General features: G+C 34.8%; 3 protein-coding genes across 4 annotated transcripts; 2 read left to right on the top strand and 1 right to left on the bottom strand.

Moving 5' to 3' along the window:
* The first annotated feature begins 1538 nt into the window (after window positions 1-1538).
* Window positions 1539-11182, top strand: LOC122026870 (glycosyltransferase BC10-like). Of its 2 annotated transcripts, none has more exons than XM_042585590.1 (12): window positions 1539-1742; window positions 1827-1904; window positions 2779-3290; window positions 6489-6587; window positions 8713-8813; window positions 8896-8967; window positions 9144-9234; window positions 9403-9483; window positions 9941-10000; window positions 10095-10187; window positions 10299-10337; window positions 10761-11182. In XM_042585590.1, the coding sequence occupies exons 3-12, from the start codon at window positions 2910-2912 to the stop codon at window positions 10887-10889; spliced, it is 1146 nt and encodes a 381-aa protein (XP_042441524.1). In that variant the 5' UTR covers window positions 1539-1742; window positions 1827-1904; window positions 2779-2909; the 3' UTR covers window positions 10890-11182. The 2 variants fall into 2 exon arrangements, with proteins under 2 accessions (XP_042441524.1, XP_042441523.1); XM_042585589.1 differs by having other exon boundaries at window positions 10095-10217.
* A 1683-nt stretch (window positions 11183-12865) lies between these two features.
* On the top strand, window positions 12866-19757 carry LOC122026869 (TBC1 domain family member 5 homolog A-like). Its single transcript, XM_042585588.1, has 6 exons — window positions 12866-13218; window positions 13547-13647; window positions 14662-14838; window positions 15583-17208; window positions 17318-17400; window positions 19408-19757. Exons 1-6 carry the CDS (start codon window positions 13043-13045, stop codon window positions 19555-19557), a joined length of 2313 nt encoding a protein of 770 aa, XP_042441522.1. The 5' UTR covers window positions 12866-13042; the 3' UTR covers window positions 19558-19757.
* A 3789-nt stretch (window positions 19758-23546) lies between these two features.
* LOC122026651 lies at window positions 23547-23993 on the bottom strand. Its single transcript, XM_042585381.1, has one exon. The coding sequence runs from the start codon at window positions 23991-23993 to the stop codon at window positions 23547-23549; it is 447 nt and encodes a 148-aa protein (XP_042441315.1).
* Window positions 23994-26845: the final 2852 nt, after the last annotated feature.

Genomic DNA, 26845 nt, shown 5'->3' with positions numbered 1-26845 from the left:
CGTTTTTTTTCTCTTTAAGTTTGGCAGAAATCAAAAGGTGTTCCAAATTAAGAGAACCATCACATTAACGTTCTTTTATGTTTTTTTTTTTCAAAAAAGTTAAATGGATGGACGGCTCTCCTATTATTTTATCTTAAAAATATTAATAGATTTAATGTTTGTTGCAGAATCTCTTGAGTAATTTTTACAACTATGTAAAAGTTATCATTCATTAAAATATTATTTTAATTAGGTCATCACTCAGCGAAATATAATTAAAATGATATAAAATTATCATTATAGAATAACAATTATTTTTTACACATGATAGAAGTTACATGATTGATCAATGTTCATTTGAAATATAGTAAATATCATTAAGTCTTCATCATTTATTTTGTTCTTTGAAATATTATTTTAATTAGATTATCACTCATAGCAGTGAAATTAAAATATATAATCATTATGATAAAAACTAGTTGCTAACTTCTCTATATGTTATAGAAATTAATTGTTAGTTTCAACATAGATCAGATGATATAAGGATATTTTGAACTTATCTTGTTAAAAGGGCGTCTATTTGATTTTAATTGGAAATGGGCGCATGGTAATCTTATAAATGATGGACGTTCTTTTCATGTCTGCCCTGATTACTAGTTTGTTTAACACTGTTGTGCTGACTGATTTATTAAGCTTTACCGCTGTGGCCCATCGATTTCATTAAACCCAAAAACATTAAAAAAAAAAATATAGTCGATATAGAAATATGTATTCCATATAAATTTATAACTGTAAATTAAATGCAGCGTGTGAGCTCTATCAAATGCTAATTAATTAAATTACAAAGGCAACCAAAAAAATTGAGTCGAAGCCGGCCATGGATATTAAAACCGTAAACTAGCCTTTGACTAGATCAGATATTCCATTTTTTTTAATGGAACGGCGACTATATTTTAGGAAGTCAACTTGAAGAGCTCTTAGCACGTAGTTAGGGCATTTGGTTTAATCTATGTGTTGCACGGATCGACTAAATTATTTTATGGATGATTCAACTTGCCATCGAACTGTTGCTCATATTAATATGCATTTCACTTTCCAAATTAGTTTCCACTTCTAATAAAAAGCGTTATGATCATTTTTAAGGTATCAAACGTACATTTGACCTTTGGATGACATTGATTTTTATTGTGAAATTATAACAATCAAATTAGATATTCCAAATTTTAGGGGAAAACGGAGACATGAATTAAAAATGGAACATGACGCCGCCTTGGAAGACGACGACTTTGATTCTTAATTACTATCTTTCTAGAATTTGTTGGAACCGGAAAAAGTTCAAAAAAAAATAAAAATAATAATAATAAATAAATAATAACCCACTAGTGGGCCTACTAGGCACTAGCCAGGTAAGTTTTGATGGGCGTCGAACTAAGGTTGCATTTCGTGGTTGGGCCCATCTATTGCCCACTTGGTTGACCCGCCTCAGTCAAACTAATTGTTATACATACTTCTCGAATACGATTACCGTAATATAAATACCGAGCCGTAAGGGATAACATTCGATCGCCGATTCAACACGGGAAAAAGAATACCAAATCAAACCACATAACCCAATTCGTTGGGAGCTAGCGAGCACGCCGGCTACGACTGCTCCCGATCCTCGCCCTCATCCTTCAACGCGACCGTTCGGAGGATCGAAAGTGGAGAAGGGAGAAGAGTCGCCATTTTTGAAGGCGTTTTTCAGCCGACAGTTGAGATTCGAAGTAAGAAAGCGACCGATTTCAAGTAGTTAAATCTCGCCTGCTCGTATTATTTGATTCTCCATTCTCCCCTTCTTCTCCCTGTAGATCTCTTTCCTCTCCCAGCTGCCTCTTCACTTTTGTTTCTGGATCTGTGATTCCTGGGGCAACCTCCTCGATTCTCAGGTAATTCCTCACCTCCTCGATTCTCAGGTAATTCCTTACCTCCCGATCCTTGGGTTCGTTTGACTGCTTCTTATTCAGATTGAGCTTCTTTTTTTTTTCTGTACATTCTGTTTTTGTTCAATCGGGGAAAATGTTGGGTATTGGACTTTCTTGATTTTTATTTTTTATTTTATTTTTGCTTGTCCATGTCGTCAGCTTCTTCTGTTCAACGACTTTTGATAGTTGTTGAATCTGTTTTTGGTACTAATTGATTTGTCAGATTTGGTTAGTTCCGCGAAGGTAATGATTCAATGTGTTTGGTAGCTGGAGTTGCGCCTGTAGATTGTCATTACTGGATGAAAAATTCAATTTATTTACCTATTTTTGACTTCTGTTTTGTTTGAATTTGACCATCTTTGTCACCGTTTTTTCAAGCATTGAGGGCCAACTGCAAAAGTAACGGACATTTGACTATGTTGAGACTATCATTGGGGAGAATTTAGAGAAACTATGCTTCTTGTACAGCCTTTTTTGTTTCACTTTTACACATCAAGCTAAAGAGAACGAGGTTTATTATCTACTACTCCAGAGTCCAGAGTAGCTTGTTTGTAAAAGGAAATTTGAGAGGATTTAAACCATATACCTATCTGCTGTGTTTGTTTTTTTCTTCCTGAGAGCAAATAAGGGAAATATTCTTATGTGTCATAAATACTAAAACTTTTTTCGTAATTAAACAATATTTTTAATTTAAAAAAAAACTCAAAACTCTTTCAAATGTAGAAGAAAACAGTATTTGTCATTGCCTTTGGTAAGAGTTACTATAATATAGTGGTAATCTAGTTTATGTTTCCTTCACAGTGGAAATGATTTTGAAGTATTTGTTCTTCTTGTGCAGTGGGATCCTCTATTGGTTGATAGAACTTGCAGCCTTTATTATTTTGGATTGTGGTCAGTCTTTGGATATACAGTAAAGTGAGTGTGGTTCACGTGAAGAGTCAACACAACTCTTGTTATGAGAAGAACAAGATGAAAATATCTCATCCATGGCACTTAGGCAATGGGAATGTGCAAACCATGCCAATGGTACGCCACAGACCAACTTCAAGAAGACCTCATTGGATCATCATCTTAGTATGCATGGTGTGTGTTGCCTTGATTGGGGCTTATGTCTATCCTCCTCGCCGCTATTCAGCTTGCTACTTCTTTGCTTCAAGTGTTTGTGGTCCTTTTAAGGATTGGTTACCTCCTGTAGCCCGTGTGCTTACGGATGAAGAGGTTGCTTCACATGTTTTGATCAAGGAAATTCTCTCTATGCCAACTGTTGAGCCTAAAAATTCGAAAATAGCCTTCATGTTTTTGACTCCTGGTTCACTGCCCTTTGAGAAACTCTGGGAGAAGTTTTTTCTGGTAAATCTTTAACCTTTTATGTTGTGATTCTCTTGTTCGCTAATTGAAATACTTTTCATTCTTCTGATGTGCCTTCAGTAATCTTTTTCATTGCGTGCATATACTCTTCTAGTCTTGGGGTCATCTGATATATGACTATTTAAACATTTAAGATATGACATGCCAAGTTTCAGCCCTTTTAAGTTGAATATGATATTGTCTACTCATTAATTATCTAGATGTTAAATGATTCCACAGAACCAGTACAGTTTTCATAATATTCAAGCATGTCAATGGGTTGTGCAGGGATGGTTTGACTTCATCGACTTGATCCAAATATATGAAAGAGAATTATATTCAAATATATGGAAGAGAATTATGGCTGCTGGTCCGAACATAAAAAATTAATGCAATTATATATTTAAAATTTCAAAAGTATGATATTTGTTAAATTCTCTAAAAAAATTTAATGTGTCAGATCACATTGTGATTTTAGTTCTTTTTGTGTAAAGGTTGTAAGTGTGCCCAAACAAAATATTCTAAATATGTGGGATCAACCATTAAAATGGTGATTCAAACTTCACTATATATTTTGTATAGGGCTAGGGTTGATAATGTTCAACATGCCTGGATGACTCACTCAACCCGTAACATGATTAACAAGGAGAAAATTTTTTTGGAAATGCCATGACACAACCCACATATGTAAATGAGTGACATGGAGTAACTGTTTGCCTAGTTAAATTAATTTTAATACCTTTTTATGTTGCCTAAATAAACTATTTAGAAGTTCAATTAATCTTTTTGATCATATGAAATTAATTTTAAAAACTCAAAATTTTAGTTTATTTTGCATAAATTTTATATTAACATGAATGGTGCAACCCGGTTATGACATAATTAACATAAATTCCCATGCCTAATTTTGTGAGCCAATTTTTTAAACACTTCTTAAAAAATAAAAGTAATAAGGCTATTATGAATTAAAGACAATGGTAATGACATTTCTATTTTCATGAGTTTGATAAGCAAGGAAAGTGGCCGTTAACCATTTTCTCACTTTACAATAGACTCGTTCTTCACCATTTTGAATAATGATGTCCAAAATTCCTAAAAATGGTTTATTTAAGTGTGTAATCTATACATACTCTAGTGTCATCAATATCTCGTCATTGCCTTCTCTTCTTGATCTTAAAATTGGTCGAGATCTCTAAAATTGGTTGTTCATATTGTAGTTCAATATGATCAATTTGCTGACCCAGAATAGCAGGGGCACCGGCTGTTTATTAGAATTGATTTATTTCCTCCCAGGTTCAATCATTAATGTTCCATGATGAACCAATTCTAGAAGGTACTACTCCTACCAGTTTTTCTAAAAAACATGAAACATAAAATTAGTTTTAACCTGAAATTAAGTTCTAAATTAAAATTAAGTAAAATTCAAAGTCATTATCTATTCCTTGCAGAAGAGTGGATGATGTTGATGAGAGTTGGGATGAAATATAGGTGGTGATATTCTAAAATATAGAGAATTGAAAATTCAGAAGACAGTAAGAAAACTTGAGACAAAACTGAGACTTTCAGCGGATAAGAATGTAGGTATGCTAATTGAGAATTGATAACTTGAGATGAGTACGAGAAAGTGTTAGATGAGAATTAGAGTGGGAGAAATTTTCTGGATAAATTTTAAGAATTTTTATTATTTGTATTGAATTTTTAAGTCTATTTTGGTGTTTTTAACAGACAAAAGGCCAATATGCCCCCCATGATTTTATTTTATTTTTTTCTTTTATGGCTGTAATTTATACATTTGAAATGGTTTGAATTGGTTCCTTGTGGGAAAAGTTAATCAAGCCTGTGCTTGGGCTATGTTCGACTTTGCATGCATGTTTTGCTAACTAGGGTTGTGTGCGACCTGGCTACTGCACAAGTCGTGTTGAGTCTGACATGTGGGCTTGTTAATCCCACCTAACTAGGGTTGGCCTGACTTTACGCCAAGCTTGGCCTAAATTGTGCCAGGCCTCTGACCATTTGCAAGCCCTAATAATACTTTCAAACTTTGAAATTTAAATTCTCAATTGTATTAATTTTATTGTTGTCTTTATGGTTAATAATTGTGTAAACTTGTCTTGAACGATCTACTTTGTGTGTTCCTATTATAGTAAAATTATATATTTAAGTGCTCATGTAAATGGGACAATTGTTTTTGTGTCACTGTGACTTGTTAAGTATTCTTTGAGATGAATGAATTTTAGTTAAACGTAGCACAGTTTGGTGGACTTTCCAGGTGCTCCAGTAGACTTTGATATATGATTATTCAAATATTTGAGATATGGCTCACCATGTTTCTGTCTTTCAGAATTGAATGTAGTGCTTATTCATCTGTCAGTGCATCTGTTTAATGATGCCACAAGACCATTATAGTTTTCAAAGTACTTGCATAATTGGAAATTTAAAAATCTTAATTGTATTATAACAAATTATAATTATCTCTATTATTAATAATTGTGTACTTTATTTTGTCTAGAATCAGAATATGTAAGGGCATGACATGGTAAAATTATATGTTTAAGTGCTCATGTAAACTGGATATCTTTACATGTTATCACTTGACAATGTCCATTTTTTTTTCAGGCTTTCTAGTAACTGCCCTCTTGCTTTGTGTCATTGTGATTTTAGGAGTATTCTTCACCTAAAAAAGAAATGAACACACAAAGATTCATGGTTTCTCTTAACTCATTGTTAAACTTAATAGAATATGATTTCACTGCATAAATTTACATCTTTATATTTGCATACCAGCATCTTGATGCTACAATATCATCTTAATATCTTGTAACATTACTTAGCCCTGTGCATAACACTGTCTACATTTACTTGAACAGAATTTAGCCTCATTCAGAAATTAATAAAAATGTGTGTACCCAACATATTCCATTTCTCTGCAATATTGTCATGTAAAATTATGGACTACAAGGATATCTGGATTGGCTACTAGCTTTATGATCAAGGTATACCAATCACTTTGTACATGGTCAACTGCTTGACCAATGCTTGACATTGAAAGTGCCAACAATCTTAATAATACAAAAGTTGGCCATGGATTTTATGTTACACTAATTTAGAAATGATGCTAGGTAGTCATTTTCATGTAAGCTGTGCAAGGCTAGACTTCTTTTCAACTTGTAGTTTGAAGTGGAACTAAATTTGTATTTACAGGGTCACAAGGGAAGATTCTCCATCTATGTACATGCATCACGAGAAAAACCAGTCCATGTGAGTCCTATATTTGTGGGACGAGATATTCGAAGTGAAAAGGTAATTTGAGAACCTGTTTTCTTACAGATTAATACATGCTTCAAATGTTCTACAATTGCATGATGAAATGGAATAAGTATTGAACAAAATACAATGGAACAGGATGTTTTTTTAATTCCATGTATGTTTGTACTGTACAATATCATCACACAGTATGGTACTACCTTGTGATGACCGAACTGTTTTTTGGTACTAGTTAAGCGTAAACGTGGTCAAACCTTTATGAAGAACAGTGGAAATGTATGTGAAGATCTTAAATAACCAATTACGTGCTGTATCTATGGTTCATGTGCAATATCTTGCAATTACATGTCAGCACTTGAGTAAATGTTTTCAGCCTGTTCTCCTTAGTATACATGCAACCTTTAGTCTTGTTTTTTCAGACCTTTGTCTCTCTCCAATTGTTATATATGTACAATGTTTTACATATTGCATCAACTTCATTGACTCATCTCAACAACGGGAAACAAACACATACACTCTGGATACATGATACCCACTCATACTTGATGCCTATCCCACCTACTTATGGAAGGAAAGGGGAAGGAAAGAGGAGTTAAAATGGAGGGTAGGGGAGAGAAAAAAAGATACTAAAATATGTCTATTTAGAAAGAAGAATACAAAAGAAAGAAATTAGACTATCTGGCCACTTCATTTGTCTTCCTTAATAGAAAGGAAAAAAAGAAATTGAAAATGTCTATTTTATCCAGGTTTGATTGTAGGGATGTTTTTTTTATCCATGTATTTACAACTTACAATTATATACTTCACAAACTTTGAATTAAAAAATATATGCAATTTGAAAGAATTAAAAATATGAACTGAGTTGACAAAAACAAGTTTTAGATTTTTTTGTTCTTTTCCTGATTTTTAGGTTCAGATAATACAATGCATTTTTTTTCATAATCTGAATCTCTCTAGTTGGGTCGGGTTTTCTTGTAATCTTACCTCACCCTCAGATGGACATAAATTAGTCGTATAAATGACATAACACTAGAAAATTGCCATTTAAAATTGACAACACATGAAATAGGGATGATTTTCTCCATCCATATATTTACAGTTTAAAATTTTATACTTCATTTAAAAAAAAATAAAATTGTTTGAGGATTGAAAGGATTAAAGATTGAAGGGAGCTAGTAAAAAAAGCTTCAGATTTTTTTTAATTATTTTTTATTTTTGATTTTTGATTTTTGATTTTCAGGTTCAGAGAACACAGTTAAATGAGACAATGCCCCAAGAAACATAGGGATGCCTTTCTCCATCCATATAACTACAACTTGTATTATATACTTTACTTAATTTTAATTAAAAAATTAAAAAATTGAAAATTTAAATGATTTAAAATCAAAATTCAGCTAGCAAAAAATGTTTCAGATTTTTTATTTCCTTTTTAAAATTTTGGGTTCAGATGGTATAGTAAAGAAAATAAAATTCTTGTAACCTTGCAGGTACATTAAATGATATCTTGGATAATTTTGATAACTTTTAAAGATAAAATAGTAATCTGGCCTTACAAAAATTATCCCTCTCTTTCGTTAGTAGATGGGCCATTAAGGATAACTAGTGATAGCACATGTACCATCCACCCACCATAGTTTCTCCTTCATCCCTTCTTTCTATCTTCCTCTCTGGCCACTCCACAGCTTCCTCCCCTTTCTCCACAATCTCTCCCTCCTTTCCTCTTGTTTGGTCTGCCCTTCTCGCTCCACTTTAGTTAAGTTTGATGCTGACCCTTGTTGACTTGCACCACGAGACACAATTTAAGGATTTACTTGCTTTTGCCCAATCTAATCTTTCGACAAGCTATACCTAATCCTTCATGAAGAGGTGAAAAGGTGGCATGCAGGGATTGGGGCTGGTGAAATGAGCAACCTCATAGTTTTGCAACTACGTTATCATCAAGTTCTCTAGCATTGTAGGTGTGGTTGTACAAGGGCATTGTATGAAATTTTAGTTTTATTCGTATTCATTTACTTCATTGATGCAAAGTAGAAGAACACATTTTCTCTTTCTCTTCAATCTCTTTCCTCCATCTCTCCTTTTCTCTCACATGTTCCATCCCTTCAAGGAAACATGCATGAATGTTCCTAATTTTCCTCAAACAAGATGTTTCTGCATGTAGGTTGTTTGGGGGAAGATTTCTATGGTTGATGCGGAGAGACGACTTCTGACAAATGCACTCCAAGACCCTGATAATCAACACTTTGTGTTGCTTTCTGACAGGTATTAATTTACTGCTTGTCAAAGATTAGTTGGCCTCTTTATTGCACCAACATGATGACCAACCATGCTGCCTATATGACAGTTGTGTTCCTCTTCATAACTTTGACTATGTCTACAACTATTTGATGGCAACAAATGTCAGTTTCATCGACAGGTACAACCATGTTATTCCGTTTCTCCTTCAACAATGAGTTTGTTTATTGTATTCTGAAGATGTTTACCAAATCTGGCAACTCTACTGAATATTTTTTGATAATATGTTTCTTAAAAATTGACTTGATGTGCTGATTAACAATTTTGTTGCTATCTCTTTCATCCGATTGTTATTAGTTTCTGGGATCCTGGGCCTCATGGAAATGCAAGGTATACTGAGCATATGTTACCTGAGATTGAAGTGAGAGACTTCAGAAAGGGTTCTCAGGTACAGTTTTCCTAAAAATTACAGGAGAATTTTTTTATGCTGATGCTGCAGCAAAAGAACGCAAAATCCTTGTCTTACATGACATCTGTGGTCTTTCTTTTTTCCCCTTATACTGAACATAAGCTTATCATTTCCTAAAGCACTAGTTGATCCTTTTCTGCAATGCAGTGGTTCACAATGAAGCGCCAACATGCCTTAATAGTACTGGCAGACAGTCTCTACTATAAAAAATTCAAGCTTTATTGCAAGGTAATAAAATAGTTGTTCTTCTTAGTGTGATTTTCTACCAGAGAATAGCTGAAAATAGGTTAACTGATGTAAAAATGAAATCGGAGTAAGATCAAATATACTTCTTTGTCTAACATGTTTTAATATTATTTTTATTTATTTTAAATAGTAATGATTTATTTACTATATGTCAGATGTAAAAAGCTTTACAAATTATAGCTAGATTCACTTTTATGACTTTACAGAACAAAAATCTCAATTTTACTGTTATTTGAGAGTTTCTCCTCCTTGATGTCTCTATTTAGTATTGTTGCACTGATTAATTTTAAGAAAAATCAAAAGTTGTTTTAAGTTTACATGATAGGAATATCAAGGGAATGTAATAATGACTGAGCCATGATATTGAGTATCTGCTAGGCTAGATTGGTCAAACACTTCAAATATACTGATTTTTTTTTTTCATTTTTTTACCTCTCAGCCAGGTTTTGATGGTCGTAACTGCTATGCCGATGAACATTATCTGCCAACTCTATTCAATGTATGCAGATAAGAACATCTTGTGGCATACTTTTCCTGGATAACAGCTAACTTGATATTTTGGTCATCATTAACCAATTGGATACATCCTGCAGATGGTAGATCCTACTGGGATTGCCAATTGGTCCGTGACACATGTTGATTGGTCTGAAGGAAAGTGGCACCCAAAAGCATACCGAGCTCAGGATGTAAGTTATGAACGCCTGAAGAATATAACAGTAAGCATTTTTTCTTGAAAAATTGTGATCCAAACTGTCCTAAGGCCTCTAGTTCTCATTAGTTGATATGGTTCTTGACAGTCAATTGATGAGAGTTTCCATGTCACCAGCGATGAGAAGGTAATCCACTTGTATTTCTTTTAGAATGATCCTTCCTCTGGTTCCGTTAGTTTTCTGCATAGGTTTGTACAAAGCTGTGAGCAACACCACAGGCACAAAATATTTTCTCGTGTGATTGCTTTGGTCAATAAATATGTGATAAATATTTTTACATCTTTGGTGGTAGAACTAAGACACTTCATGCCAATATTGATATTTTCACCAATATTGATATTTCAAGTACAGAAACCTATGAGATAAACACAACAAGAACTGAATTCCTTGCATATTTGATGTGCTTATGTTCAGAAAATTCATGTAGCGACCATATATGCTATAGATTTACAAGGGAATCTGATGATTGATGCTACATGACATGATAAAGTGAATTCTGCTGTTTAACCGGCCTTCAGTAATGGTACTTGTCATCCCCTTTTCTTGCAGAAAGTGGCGACTTTAAAACCTTGTATGTGGAACGGAATGAAGAGACCTTGCTATTTGTTTGCAAGGAAATTTTATCCCGAAACTCTTGATAATCTGATTCAATTATTCTCCAATTACACTGCTATATGATTTATCAACTTGGATGTCATTCTTTGGTGTGGTGTCTGCCTCCTGACATGAGGTTGTTGGATCATTCCTTCATGAAATCCACTCACATTTTGCAACCAGATGAATGTTGGAGCAACTGGAATGACCCGGAAGTATGTTTATGATTAGGGTTAAGAGGTGGCTATTTGATGATACACTGCACCCAGTTTTTAGTTAGATATCTTTTCTCTTTTAGTGTGTTCCCCCCTGTTTATTCGATCACTAAGCAGCAAATTTTGTTAATACATTAAACATTATGTTTAATTCTTTTGTAATTCTGGGACAGTTTATTTATGATCTTTTTCAATTCATCCCTAAAGTGAAATTAAGAAAAGCAGAAAAAGGATGCCTTTCAATTTTGAAGTTATCATTCATTAAATATATTTTATTGGAGGGAGCGCTGGGACGAGCGTATTCACCTTTTATCATCATGAAACATATGAATATAATCATAATATGATATAAAATGGTAAATAGCAATAAATATAAAAAAGGTAAATAGCATAAAAGATCAATTCATCTACTGCAAAATTCAAATGATATACTTGTAACAAACTTCATCCTTATGTCCTGGTAGGAATCTAACTTCAGGCCCTACTCTAATTTTTTTCTACGATAGGAGATTGAGTCACTAGTGAAGACATAATCTCACACAATGACTAATGCTCAGTGGTAAGATAACATACTTGTGGATTTTCCTACTCAGAGTTATGCTATCATAGTCTTATGAGGAGGAGTCTTGGTGCAACGATGAAGTTGTTATCATGTGATCAAAAGATCACGAGTTCGGATTTTGAAAACAGTCTCTTAAAAAAGCAAGATAAGATTGTAGTATGATAGAAGTAAGGATTGCAATAGGTACCCACCCATATTAAACTTTAAAAAATAGTAACTTAAAATTTCAATCTATTCTTTTATGATAATATTTGCTTTGTTATTAAAATCCTATTTGTGTTATTTGGTAGTTTTGTTTTTTTTTAAAAAAAATACTAAGCTAATTTGTAGAGGTCTGTGTACCAGCTTAATTTTTGACGGGCAAATGAGAGTATAATAATTAATAATTTACGGATATTATGTTTTAGAAGATAGGGCTCTAAATGAATCAAGTATTCATGAATAATTTTAGTATTCGATTTAGTAAGAGTTTGTTATATTCATTTAATATACACAAAATTAATTAAACAAACAAACTTGAACAACTCGTTAAGCTAAATAAACAAGCTTGAACACATATGTGTTCAGCTCGTTAACGTTCATAAACAACGTTAGTAAATAATGTTCGTGAACAACGCTCTTGAATAATGTTCACAAAGTATATTCATTAATAAAACTCTTTTTAATATGCTACATAAACAATAAATAAAATAAAATAAATAAATTTAACTTATCAAACTCAATAACCAATCAAACAACTAAAAGTTTTAAACAATCAAACAATTTTAATTAAAAGCTCGATAACATCTAAACGAACCAAACTCGAACCAAGCTCAAGTCAAGCTCGAATCAAACTCAAGCTAAGTTTGAATTGAGAGTTCGATAACATCTAAACGAACCAAGCTCAAACCAGATTTTAAACAAGTTCATTAAAAAATAAATCGGCCAAACTTGAACAATCATTTCAAAAATTTCGTTCATTTTAAGCTCGGTTCGACTTGATTACCTCATTAAATAAGCTTAAATACTTTAAAACTTAACTCAATTCGACTGGTTTACCGTCCTATTAGAAGAGAAACTATATATCCTTAATTATTTTAAAATAAGGAAGGAGATGACCAATTAATTTATTTAAAAGTGAGAGAAGTCATTAAAAAATAAAAATAAAAATAAAAAGCAGATGAGCCACTTTCCTTACGAAATCATATTGTTTTATTTTATTCAAAATTAAAATATATTATAATGAAGTTTACACACAATCGCAAAGTATTTTTCAACCGATCGATCATAAAAAAAAAAAATAAAGGAAAGAAGAAGAAAACCGCGCACAATATTCTACGCAAATTTTTATCTTCCCATTGGCCAGACAAAGTTTTCGCCATCCAAAATCGCAACTTTTTCTCCCCTTTACCATTCACCCTTTGCCATTTGATTTCGTTTTCCCCAATTTCATCTTCAAACAATCTAAAAACCATTGGTCGATGCCGCCTGTCTCCGCATTGGATCAAACGCCGTCGTCTTCTGCGCAAGAATCGAGCACCGTGGTCAGATTCTTAAGCCTTCGCGGAGTACGATGGCGCATCGATCTCGGCGTCCTGCCGAGTTCTTCTTCTTCCATCGTTGATCTCCGGCGTGTCGCTGCAGATTCCAGGAGGAGGTCGGACTGTCTTTTCCTCGACATTTTGTGTTTTTTTGACGGAATTGTCCAAGGAATGCCTTTTCGTCTCAATTTATCGAAAATGGGAGAAATATATTCGTTCTTCTACTGATGGATAGTTCAGTTGATCATCGACCGGCTATCTGCTAATGCTATATTTTCTTTTTAAGAAATTTATTTATCCTCTTACCGGATGTACCATCATCTTCAAGACGACATCAATTGCTATAATTAAAAGAAAATTCATCTTTTTTTCCTTAAAAATCATGTGTCTTTTTTTTTTTCTTTGGAATTTCTTCGTCGACTCACATACCTTTTTGCTTGCCAGATATGCCAATCTGAGACGAAGGCTTATAGTCGATCCTCATCTCTCAAAGGATGATATCAATTCTGATCTTGTCAAGGACAATCCATTATCACAAAGTCCAGGTAAGTGGTAAACTTGCTGTCCTTTTTAATTTCTAGTATCAAGCATGCATGTGAACGAAATGTCCTTCCTTACAAACAAATACACTTCCTTTATATACAAAAAATGGTATAATAAGAGCAATTCATCAGTTTACATTCACTTTTCTTTGCACACCGCATCATTTGTGATGTATATATGTTCATATATATGATGTTGATGTGAAAAATCCATATTTCAAGTTGGAGCAGGAAGGTGTTTGACATACATAACTAGAGAAATATCTGTTTTCCAGGCAGACAACTAATATCGTAGCAACTCATGGTTATTTTGGGTGTTTTGTCCCCAAGGAGGAATGGATCTCCTCCCAAGATTAGTGGACCAAATCTGAACTCCTTCACTGAATTTCGTATCTTTCTCATACCTCTGGTTTGAGGAGAATTTGGATTGAAATTGACTCCAACATTTAGCCCCATTGAATTGGAAGGCAATAGTTTTGTCAAAAAGTCTAATAGAACGATTTTATGAGAAGAATCAAATCTCATTAGAGAGAAACAAGATGGATGAATTCCTCTTTAGAGGGTTAGGCTTTTGTGGATTGTGTCTCTTTATGTATTTGCACTGCAGATTTAACGAGCACATGAAACTTTGTTTTCTTGAGCTATAGCCTGATTGAAACTTCTAAATCTTGGTTGACTTTCTTTCCTTTGGCTACTGAGAAGACTGGGAAGCTAGTTTGGAAGGAAGAAATTGAAAGAGTACTTTGCTTTAAGGGGAGGCAAAAATCCAAAGTCCCTGAAGGATGGATGTTCCATGTCATTGACACAGTGCCTTTGGGCCTAGTAAGGGATGGAATCCCTTGGGTTTCTCACCCATAGTCTAAGGGAAAATGGTTTCTTGTTTGTTTTGATAACATGACTTGATGACCTCAATTTTGAAAGCACAAACTCAATCTTATCTGTTTGTTTTATGAATTTTGTCTGGAATATAGGATAACATGGTTTACATTGACACTAATCCACACGTTGTCTCAACAGATAGCATTTGGAGCCGCTATTTTAGGAATGCTGAAGTGGAAAAGATGCTTGATCAGGATTTGTCACGGTTGTATCCTGATCAGGAAAGTTATTTCCAGACAACCATATGCCAGACTATGTTGAGACGAATACTTCTTTTGTGGTGCCTTATTCATCCAGAATGCGGATATAGGCAAGGTGCATACAGTTTTTTTGTTTTCATCCTGGTTGCCTCACATTGCTGGATCTGTGTTTGCTTTTGCTATTTAAACAACAATTATCATAAAAGCATATTTTGTTGCATTTTTGTGATTCATAATGTGATATTTTGAAACCAACAAGGCAAATCAAACTTTGAACAAAACTACTAATTTTCTATTTAGTCGTGCTACCAATAAATTTGTCATACTTGCCACTCCAGGATTGTTACTAGAAGTTTGTGCTATTCAATTTCAGAAATAGTTTTTTCCTTTGCAAATACAAAAATTGAACAAATAGCTGCAAGTTTGCACATAGTTTATTTTTTTTCCTATATTAAGGTGTCTCAACCACTAAACTAGTGATTTATTCAAGCATAACTCTTACCATAGAAAGAGACGAGAATCCTTGCTGATCTGGATTGTTCTATGTAGAACCAGTTCTCTAGGTCTTAAATATTTTTAATACACCAGAATATTGTTAGTACTCACTTGCATTTCCTAGTATATAGTATAATGAACAACTTATTTTGTGTCTAGCTATTGATTGTAAAGTTTTTCCTCTCGATAGTTCTGAATGTTCCATAGTTTTATGTTGCATTTATTTCCGTTTTTGGAAATTGCTAGTTCCAAATTGCTGCAGCCAAATTTAATACATAACACCTTATCAATAATGGCAGGATAGATTTCAGATATTACCATGTATTTTGTATTTGTTTTTTATCTATATGTTATGTTTCTACAGGAATGCATGAACAACTAGCTCCACTTTTGTATGTTCTTCATGTTGATCTCCAGTACCTTTCACATGTACGTGGACAATATGAAGACCACTTCAATGATGAATTTCAAGGGGTATCTCTTCCTGAAACTGACTTGAGTGCCAACTATAGGTTTGAGAAAATCATGAATCGGAACATAGGAACTGATGGAGATAATAGTTCACAAGGGAAAACTGCCAAAGTGAGAAGCCTTGATGAGCTAGATCCTGAAACAAAGGACATTTTTTTTATGAGCGATGCTTATGGAGCAGAAGGAGAGTTGGGTGTCATCTTATCAGAAAAATTCATGGAGCACGATGCCTACTGCATGTTTGATATTTTAATGAATGATGCCCATGGTGTGGTTGCGATGGCAGAATTCTTCTCTCCTTCTCCCTCCATTGGGTCCAGTACAGGATTGCCTCCCATAATTGAAGCTGCCTCAGCAATTTATCAACTCCTTGCTACCGTTGATTCATCTCTTCACAGTCATCTGGTTGAGCTTGGTGTAGAGCCTCAGTACTTTGCAATGAGATGGCTGCGTGTTTTATTTGGACGAGAATTTCCACTAGAGGATCTTTTGATAATGTGGGACAAAATATTCTCTTATCCTAACAATAAAAATTTTCCACATCAGGCAAATGAGGTAGAATTTAGATGCAGGATATTGTGCTCACCTAGGGGAGCATTTATCCTAGCAATGGCTGTTTCTGTTCTACTTCACCTGAGATCTTCACTTCTAGCCACTGATTTTGCAACAGCTTGTCTCCAGAGGTTATTAAATATTCCTGAAGACTTAAATGTCAAGAAGTTGATCGAGAAAGCAAAGTCACTACAAGCTCTTGCTCTGGACTTGGTTTTCTCCTCTTGTTCTCAGGGAGGAACCTCTAGATATAATCGTGAAGGTAGAAGAGGACATAGCCTTTCCTATGGTTCTAGCCCAATCACTCCAAATCAACTATCAGACAGCTACTGGGAAGAGAAGTGGAGATCTATGTATGCATCAGAAGAACTTAAAAAGGGAAATAGCACCACTACCACTTCGAGTGATAAGAAAAAGGAAGCAGTAGCTAGAAAGCTCAGTCTATCAAGGACAGGATCTGTTCCTTGTCCAATGGAGATACCAAACAAAAATGGAGGACCTTCTGATGAGAAAACTATTGTAGACAGTAATACTGAAAATGACCAAAGTAAGTATAGATGTGGAATTCCCAGTACTTCAGAGGTAGAAACAGAATCATATTTTCATGGGGAACAGGATGATCAAAATATCAAGAGAAAGCAATCAGACATTGCTGGCGAAACATGTTTTAGTGCTGAGAATTTGTCAACAATGACCAGTCCCCTTAGAATGGTCAATGACCATGAGTATGACTCAGATGAAAGTAGTGTCACATCAAGTTCATTGGTTGTTGATTCTTATGATGAGATTAATCATGTGGAAGAGCCATGTAGTTACATTATTGATAAGGAAGGTATCACCAAGTGTATAAGCGAAAGTGGACATGGATCAGGTAGAGAAGAAACAGATGCAGCACCTCTAAAGCAGCAGAAACCACTTGCTGGTAGATTTCAGTTGTTTCAAAAATCTAATAGAGGCGGTTGTCAAGGTAACCTAGAAAATGGAACAGCTGAATCTAAAACATCTCTTGTTGATGCAGATTGTTGCACTATTTCTGTTCTACAAATTTAATCATCCACGCTGTAATTCCTTTTCAGTGCATGAAAGGATGAAAGATGAGGACAAAGATATCAATGAGACTTTAAGAACTATCGGAAAGTCCATGTTTGATAAAATACAGGTAAAGTGTTCATTTAACAGAAAAGGTTACAATTAATTTTTTTAGCTGTCATTTCATCTCCGTTAGTTTTTTATGCCTGGATGAAATTTGTCTAGCGTGGTTGTAATAAAAAATGACAAGGCCAGTTTAGCTTGACTTTTCAAACCATTTTCATTTTTCATAATTTTCATAATGAGACAATTGTTAAGATAGGAGACGACGAGTTGCTCGGAACCGAGAGGTTTAGACATTTAGGATCATTTTTGCAAAATGATGGAGGGATTGAGAGATATGTCTTATACAGAATATAAGCAGGATGATTGAATGACCGTAAAGTACATCTAAAACTTAAAGGAAAGTTTTACAAAATCACAGTTAGACTGCTATGTTATATAGAGTTGAATGTTGGGTCATGACTCGAGCACATAAGCAGAAGATGAGAGTTGCAGAGATGAGAATGTTAAGGTGGATGTGTGGACATACGAGAATGGACAGAATAAGAAATGAGAGCATTAGAGAGAAAGTCAGAGTTACATCTATTGAGGGAAAACTCTGAGAGACACGTTTAAGATGGTATGAGCATGTACTTAGACGACCAATAAATGCTCTAGTTAGGCGATGTGAAAGTACGACAAACACACATATCAAACGAGGAAGAGGAAGACCAAAAAAGATTTGGTTAGCAACAATAAAACAAGATAAACTTTATTTAAATATAGATGATATAGTTGAAGATATAGCTCAATGGCGTAAAAGGATCCATATAGCCGACCTCACCTAGTGGGATAATCTTTGCTTGTTGTTGTATAATTTACTGATAAATTGCTATCTGAATAATTGAATATTACTAAGTGATATACCACCTTGCAGTGAATGCAATGGTAGGGTAAGTTACATGTACCCAGCCCCAAATAGTGGGACCAACAAGACTTGATGATGTGATAATGATGACTAATTGATCTTTCTCTTTGAATAATTAGTCTCAACTAGTTTTTATATTAGTGAATTGTGTGCCTAGCATAATAATTATGGCACATTGTTTTGGTTAAGCCATCTCTTGTCCATAAAACAATATATTGTATGCTCCAACATTTAAAAATAAACCATAATATATAAAACAATCTCTGTAGTTGGATTCAAGCTTTCTGTTGAATAGCTACAGCTTGTGGATCAAAATATATTTATGAGATGTGTATTAAAAAATCTTATGATTTGACTCTTCTGCCTAAATTTTTCCTTTGAAATGCAAGAGAATTTCCATGCCGCAAATACTAGCATGCACATAATTGACTGGGTTTCGAGGTTTTGTGGATGAGGCATACTCTATCAACCATAGTTGCAAACTTCAATGTTGGGGAAAATGGGCCATGATAAGGCTTCAAAATAGTCAGGTTTAAAACATTTCAAAGAACTTGAGCCTACCTGGAGGTCTATATATCGAACACTAGTTTTTTTTAGAGACAATACCTTGAACATTACTCAATCAAATTAATAAGGAGAAAATTTGTGATCACAATGTTCTGGTACTCGAGCATAGCAAATTTGTTTGACAGAGAAGTTTTTTTCCATCTTCTAATGCTTTTAAGAGTTTAATGAAAGATGCTTGTCCTTGTCAAATTTCCTACTTCTTTCCCACCATCTAAAGCTTTAAAGGGTGAAAAGGAAGACGGTAGCTCTGAACAAGCTGCCCTTCTCATTAATTCTGTCTGACTTATAAATCGATACATTAATAGGTATTAACTGCAACACTTAATGACTGGAATTTATGGACTTCTTTGGCATTTCAACCAAAGGATGATAAACCCATTGCAATGCTAGTCTCTTTTTTTTTCCTTCATAATTTCAATGAAAACATTCACAGGATTTGACAAAAGGTATATTATTCCTGTCTTGCTAACAAAAAATGGTGAGGTCAATTAAGTGTTTGATTAGCCACCATCTAGTCTGAGCTTTTTGAATTATGCTATCTTAGTTTTTGTAAACCTCATCTTTATGGTATACACCTGTTTATAACCTTCTATTCTGCAGATCATTGAGTTGGCCTTAAAGAAAGATCAAATCCCCGAAAATTCTGGAAATAGCAGGTCGAATGCAGATGATCTCGGACAACAGCAAATTGCAGCATTTGCAGCCCTCGATGAACTTCAGAAGATTAGCAATTTGTTATCTGAGATGTAACACGATAGCAATATGTACATAGATCGTTATATATGATTGTTTCCTCTTTTTCTCTAAGTACATAATCCAAAATATCATCATTTGTAGGTGTCTCCTTATTCAATCTATTTGGGGGCAACGAAAGTGAGATTTTGTAGATAAGTCCAACTTGTACATAAAATTCTAATGTCCAAGTGTGTTGATTGAGATTTTTTTTCCTTGAAACTTTTTATCTAAAATCCAAAGGAAGTTTGACAGCTTCTACTTGTCTAAATGAGCTGTTCTTGTAGGTTTTCACGTTGCGGAAACAAACCTGCATCAATATCAGAAACTATAACAGAAGCAAGACAGAGAACAACAGAACCTTCTGCAGACGCTAGCTTTTGTAGCGCAACTTTCTGCAGGACGAAACGAACCAAAACTTAAGAACACTCGAACAATTTTTGAGCAAATGCTCTTTTCTGGATTTTCGATAGATTGAGTTTTAGAAACCATTACATCACGAACCTTAAATAGACAAAACAAAAAAGAAATGAAAAGACAACAAGACAAATGAAAGGACACAATTAACTCTAGACCATTAAAACTCATTTAATCTCCATTATCTTATTCAATCTCCATTATCATCAGCATTTATTCTCTATTGTCATCAATCTTAAACCAACACCAACAAACTCCTCCTTGGATCAAGCGCTGATAGATACTCCAATCTTCTCTCGAAGCCACACAAATCTACTCTGGTGAAAAGACTTGGTGAAGATATCGGCTAACTGATCTTCTGTAGTACAGTAGATCAATTCTACTTCTCCCATCTGCTGCACTTCTCTAAGATAATAATACTTCACATTAAAGTGTTTTGTTTTACCATGAAAAATTGGATTCTTTGAGATCGCCAGTGTAGCTTGGTTATCAACAGAAACTTTCGTTTCCTTCTCCATTATGTAACTCATATCATTCAGAAGCTTCCTCAACCAAATAGCTTGATTCACAGCACTTGTTGCCGCAACAAACTCAGCTTCTGCAGTCGATTGAGCTACAATTTCTTGTTTCTTCGAACACCATGAGAAACAAGCTGATCCTAGTGAAAAACAATACCCCGAAGTACTCTTCATATCATCTACAGAACCTGCCCAATCACTATCAGAAAATCCATAGAGCTCAAACTTGTTGGACCTTCTGTACCTCATTCCATAGGAACTCGTCCCCTTAAGATATCTAAGTACCCTCTTCGCTGCTATCATGTGCGCTTCACTAGCACAATGCATAAATCTTGAAGGTATACTTATTGGAAAAAGGATATCCGGCCGAGTTGCTGTCAAGTACATCAGACATCCGACCAAACTTCTGTAGAATGCATTGTCTGCAGGTGCAGAACCATCACTTTTGCTCAGTTTATCCTTCTGTGCCATAGGAGTTGCTACACTCTTGCACTCCTCCATCCGGAATCTCTTTAGAATCTCTCTCACATACTTCTTCTGACAAATAAAGATCTCTCCTGGAATTTGATTCACCTCCATGCCAAGAAAAAATGTCATCTCTCCCAAATCTGTCATCTCAAACATCTGCATTTGACTCTGCTTCATCTTCTGTATGAGCTTCTAATCATTTCCTGTAACCAAAAGATCATCTACATACAAGGAAATAATAATTACACTCAGATCAACCTTCCTAACATACAGAGTATGCTCACTTCGACTTCTTTCAAACCCCAACTCAGTAAAATAATCATCAATCTTACTATACCAAGCCCTAGGAGCTTGCTTTAAGCCATACAGAGCCTTCTTCAACCTGTACACCTTTTGTTCAGGCTCTGCAACACAAAACCCTTCTGGCTGCTCAACATAAATCTCCTCCTGCAAAATACCATTAAGAAATGCAGATTTTACATCAAGTTGGAATACCTTCCATTCCTTTTCAGCTGCAATTGCTAGTATCATCCTGATTGTATCTAGTCTCGCCACAGGAGCAAAGGTCTCTGAATAATCTACTCCCCAAACTTGAGAGTAGCCCTTCACAACAAGCCTAGCTTTATGCTTGTTCACAGAACCATCTAGGTTTAGCTTCGTTCTGTAAACCCATTTTACTCCAATGACCTTTCTGTCATGTGGTCTATCCACAAGTTCCTAAGTTTCATTCTTTTCAAACATAGCTAGCTCCTCCTGCATTGCAGCTAGCCACCTTCTGTCTTCCTTTGCATCCTCAAAACTAGCAGGTTCCATTACTGCAACATTACATCTTTCATAAACATCAGTTAATGATCTCGTACTTCTTATTGGTGTATCATCAACATTTTGATCTCGTCCCTCAGCATTCTGCTCCTTAGAATTCCGTTCCACCAAAACAGGCATCTCTGGTCCCTCAGCATTCTGCTCCTCAGAATTCCGTTCCACCAAAACAGGCATCTCTGACGTATGCTCAGAGACTGATTCTCTGCCCGACCAGATCCACTTTGCTTCTTCAAAGAACTTAACATCTCTGCTCATAATTACCTTTTCATTCCACGGCTGATAAATTCTATAAGCCTTTGATCGCATACTATAACCAATGAAGATCCCAACTTCTGCCTTCTGGTCCAACTTATCTCTTCTCACAGAAGGAATATGTGTATAACACACACATCTAAACACCTTTAGATTCTTCATGATCGGTTTGACCCCATACCAAGCCTCATGAGGTGTCTTCATGCTTACTGACTTTGTAGGAAGTCTGTTCTACAGAAACACTATAGTATTCACAATTTCTGCCCAAAACTTTTTTGGCATATCCTTCTCTTGCATCATGCATCTTGCCATCTCCATGATGCTTCTGTTCTTTCTCTCACTCACACCATTTTATTGTGGGGAATAAGGTACAGTAAACTGATGCTGCACTCTAGATTCTTCACAAATGGACCTGAAACTAGCAGAAGTATACTCTGTCCCATTGTCAGATCTCACAATCTGTATGGATCTACCACACTCATTTTCAACTTGCCTCTTAAACTTCTCAAATGTCTCTGCAACCTCAGACTTAGCCTTCAAGAAGTAAATCCAGCACATCCTAGAGAAATCGTCTATAAAAATGATAAAATACTTACAACCATTTAATGAAACCTCCGACATAGGCCCACAAACATCTGTGTGAATAAGTTGTAGCTTTTCACTGGCTCTCCAGCTCGAACTCTCAAAAGGAAGCCTCGTCTGCTTTCCAAGCACACACGTTCTATAGTCAGATGTATCCTTCTGCTGTAGAATTGGAAATCCAACTACCATATCATTCTTCTGCAGAAACTCTATGCCCTTGCTGTGGAAATGCCCCAGCCTCCTATGCCAAAGTTCTGCTTCGTTATCTTGGGCCGCCATAGCTTGTTGACCCTATGACACGGGATCAAAGGAGAATCTCTTGTTTTTCATCTGAATCTTGAGTATCTTCTTCCCAAAAGAATCTGCTATCAAACAGAATCCTTCTTCGAACATCACCTTGTACCCCTTCTGCATGAGTTGACCAACACTCACAAGATTTTGATCAATCTTAGGTACATACAATACATCACTTATCAACTTTCTACCTTTTAGACCATCAACGACTACATCTCCTCTTCCTTCAACATCGATGTAATCACCATTTCCGATCTTCACTTTAGCACAGAAATTTCGATCTAAATTTGCAAATGACTTCTCATCATACGACATGTGGTGGGTACATCCGCTATCCACCAACCAACTTCTATGAGTCACACCTGTAGCAAAACAAGATGTTGTAAACATCAACTCTACCTCGTTATTTGCAACACCTTCTGTAGCATCTTGCCGAGAATCTTTCTCTTGACAAAACCTTGCAATATGCCCAAACTTATGACAATTATTGCACTTCACGTCTGGCCTCCTCCAACACTTGTAATGTGGATGATTTGTGCCTCCACAATGTTTGCAAGAATCAAACCTTTCTCTCTAATAAGCAAAACCACTCTCAGAAGGATGCCTCTATTCAGCATGACCTTTGTTACTGCTTGAACCTTCTGCATTCCCTTTCTATTGGTTCCAAGACTTCTTTTCTCTTCCAGAAGCTCTCAAAGACCTTGCTGATAAGGCTCCTTTCATGGCTTCTACAGGAACTTCCCTTCTCATCAACCTTCTTTGTTCTTGAGCTTCTAATGCACTCAACAACTCCGCCAACCTTATATCAGACAGATCCTTGGTGTTCTCCAGAGAGGCAATCGTAGCTTCAAACCTTTCTGACAATGACACTAAAATCTTTTGCACGATCCGGTTGTCCTTCATATCTGTGTCCAGAACTCTGATTCTGTTAGCCAGATTGATCAATCTATCTGAAAAATCCTTCACAGCCTCATTCTCCTTCATTTGTTGTCTCTCGAACTCTCGTATCAAATTCAAAGCCTTCATACCTCTTATCTTCTCATCACCTTCATACTCAATCTTTAGAAAATTCCAAATATCCTTCGCGGTTGGAAACTTCATGATCCTGTTGAATATAAAAGGTGACACTGCAGCATAAAGGCACGACTTCGCCTTAGCCTTCCTTGTGATACTTTCCTTGTGAAACCGTATTTAATTGATTGTAGGATTGTCGGGGAGTGGGGTCACTTCATAATCATCCTTCACTGCTTCCCACAAGTCACTACCCTCCATGAAAGCGCTCATCTTCACCGCCCATGCTTGATAGTTCTCCCCATCAAACACAGGAGGCGTCATAGAAGAAAAATCGCTTCCGCTTGCTTCCATCTCCTATAGGACAGAAACAACCTTCCAAAAACTTCACAAGACTTCCACAGCTCCCGAAAGATCACTAAGTGCTCTGATACCACTTGTAGGTTTTCACGTTGCGGAAACAAACCTGCATCAATATTAGAAACTACAATAGAAGCAAGACAGAGAACAACAGAACCTTCTGTAGCGCAACCTTCTATAGGACGAAACGAACCAAAACTTAAGAACACTCGAACAATCTTTGAGCAAATGCTCTTTTATGGATTTTCGATAGATTGAGTTTTAGAAACCATTACATCACGAACCTTAAATAGTCAAAACAAAAAGAAATGAAAAGACAACATGACAAATGAAAGGACACCATTAACTCTAGACCATTAAAACTCATTTAATCTCCATTATCTTCTGTATTCAATCTCCATTATCATCAGCATTTATTCTCCATTGTCATCAGCCTTGAACCAACACCAACAGTTCTGTACAAAACTTTTCAGTTTACACCATTATAACCCTTTGTAATCTGTTTCAAAGTGAGTGACTTAAAATTTCTTTGAGAGGAAAAGCTATTCTGCTACTACTTTTCTGCTCTGTTCTTCACAATATTATGTTTTTACAAATGCTGAAACATCATCTAGTGATTTATTTTGTTTGGGCCAATCTATCATTTAGTAATCATATACACCCCAAAAATCGCTTGACCCTCTAAACTCGTGTTTATGATAAAATAGGGGATAAATTCCTTATAGCTTATTCATAGAAATTCTAATTTACTACCATCACAGGGAGAAGTATGGGTAGAAAACTATTTCCTCAAAGTCGATAAGCATGGGCACATTTTCTCCTAAATCTAGTGAAGAACATTTTATTTAAAGAGCTGTAATTTAGAATGACATTTTAAGCAAGTTGCAATATTATCTTAATCACATACTTAATTTTCATACTACCAAATCACCTATCATAATACCCTTCCTTCTTTCTCTATAGGCCATCAGTTCAGACAAAACTAATTAACCAATGTAGAGAAATCTGAATCACTTCTAATCAAAATCAATATACTTTTGAAAATATCCTTAATGTATTTATGCTCTTGGATCTAAATTTGATAGTGTAAATTGAGAGTAGTGAATTTTTAAACTTACAATGGCTTGATAAAATTTATCATAAACTCATTATAAGGCCTAGGATAATAATTCACACTAACCAATACCACCAATAGGTTCCAATAACACACCCTTGATTTGAAAAATATCAAATTTTTAAATTTTCGAATGTTATAGGTCCATCAGTCAGTTTCGTACGAAATTGGCTGATGGATATAGAAACTCCAAATCATTTCAAACCAAAATTAATATACTCCTGAATTCCTCCTTAATATATCCATGTCCTTGGATCTAAATTCGATAGTATAAATTGAGAGTAGTGAATTTTTATATTTATAAAGGTTTGATAAATTTTATCACAAGCTCATTATAAGGTCTAGGATAATGATACTCGCTAATCAACATCACTAATGGGTTCTTAGGACTCCCCTATTCGAAAAATATTAAACTTTTAAATTTTTCAGTTTCATCTAAAACTAATTGATGAATTTAAGAAACTTCGAATCACTTTAAACTAAAATCAATGTACTTTTGAAAATCTCTTTAATATATCTATGCCATTATATTTGAATTTGATAGTGTAAATTGAGAGTAATGAACTTTTGAATTGGTAAAGTAAAAATTTAGAGATATGCTCTCAATTTAATTCACTGCTCTTAATTTATACCATTAAATTTAGATCCAAGGGCATAAATACCTTGAAAGAGGTTTCCAAGAGTGAAATGATTTTGATTTGAAGTGATTTAAAGTTTTTTAGATCTATTAGTTAGTTTTGTCTGAAATTAACTGATGGACCTATAGAGAAAGAGTATTTCAAAAATATAGTATGTGATTTGGTATCATGAAAGTTAGATACGTGATTTAAGTAATATTGAAACTTATTTACGCGATTTAGTAAAATGTCGAATTTAGAAAGGTACACAAATACTAGGGCACAAAGATTTGAAGTTGTTAAGTTAAAAATTAAAGTTAGTATCAACTATTAGGTATATTATTCAGTGGTATGTTTCTAGGTGGCTAAATAGTTAGAGCATCCACATTAGATATCCTATTCAAATATTTTATCATATATTTTAGATAGGGTAATTAAAAAATCTTTGCATTAACGACCCTATCAATTTCTTAAATTATGCATTTATGAACAGTACTTCTCTAAATTTAAGAAATAAATATTATTTCCTAAATATTATAAAGGAGATAGAAGAAATAAGGAAGTTGATATATGAAATATTGAAAAGTGAATATCTAAATTTAATAAAGTAATTTTTTTATCCTTAAATTATACTTTTTGGATAGGAAAGCTGGTGTGGATGCTATGAGAGAGTGAGTTTCCATGAGTTGTCAAGTTTTTGATTGATGGCATTTTAAAATTCAGTCAAGGGTTAGTGGTTGGATGTCATTGAAGAATTGTAATGCGAGTATAGTCTTCTTGATAGTACAGTGAATTAGTTTGGTAGAATTTTCTAAAATAAATAAACAATTATTTATCAGAAACATATTTTA

Source organism: Zingiber officinale, chromosome 10A (genome assembly GCF_018446385.1).
Source record: "Zingiber officinale cultivar Zhangliang chromosome 10A, Zo_v1.1, whole genome shotgun sequence".
Classification (NCBI taxonomy): domain Eukaryota; kingdom Viridiplantae; phylum Streptophyta; class Magnoliopsida; order Zingiberales; family Zingiberaceae; genus Zingiber; species Zingiber officinale.
The sequence above is the reverse complement of the archived record's forward strand: the minus strand, read 5'-3'. Positions and strand labels throughout refer to the sequence as shown.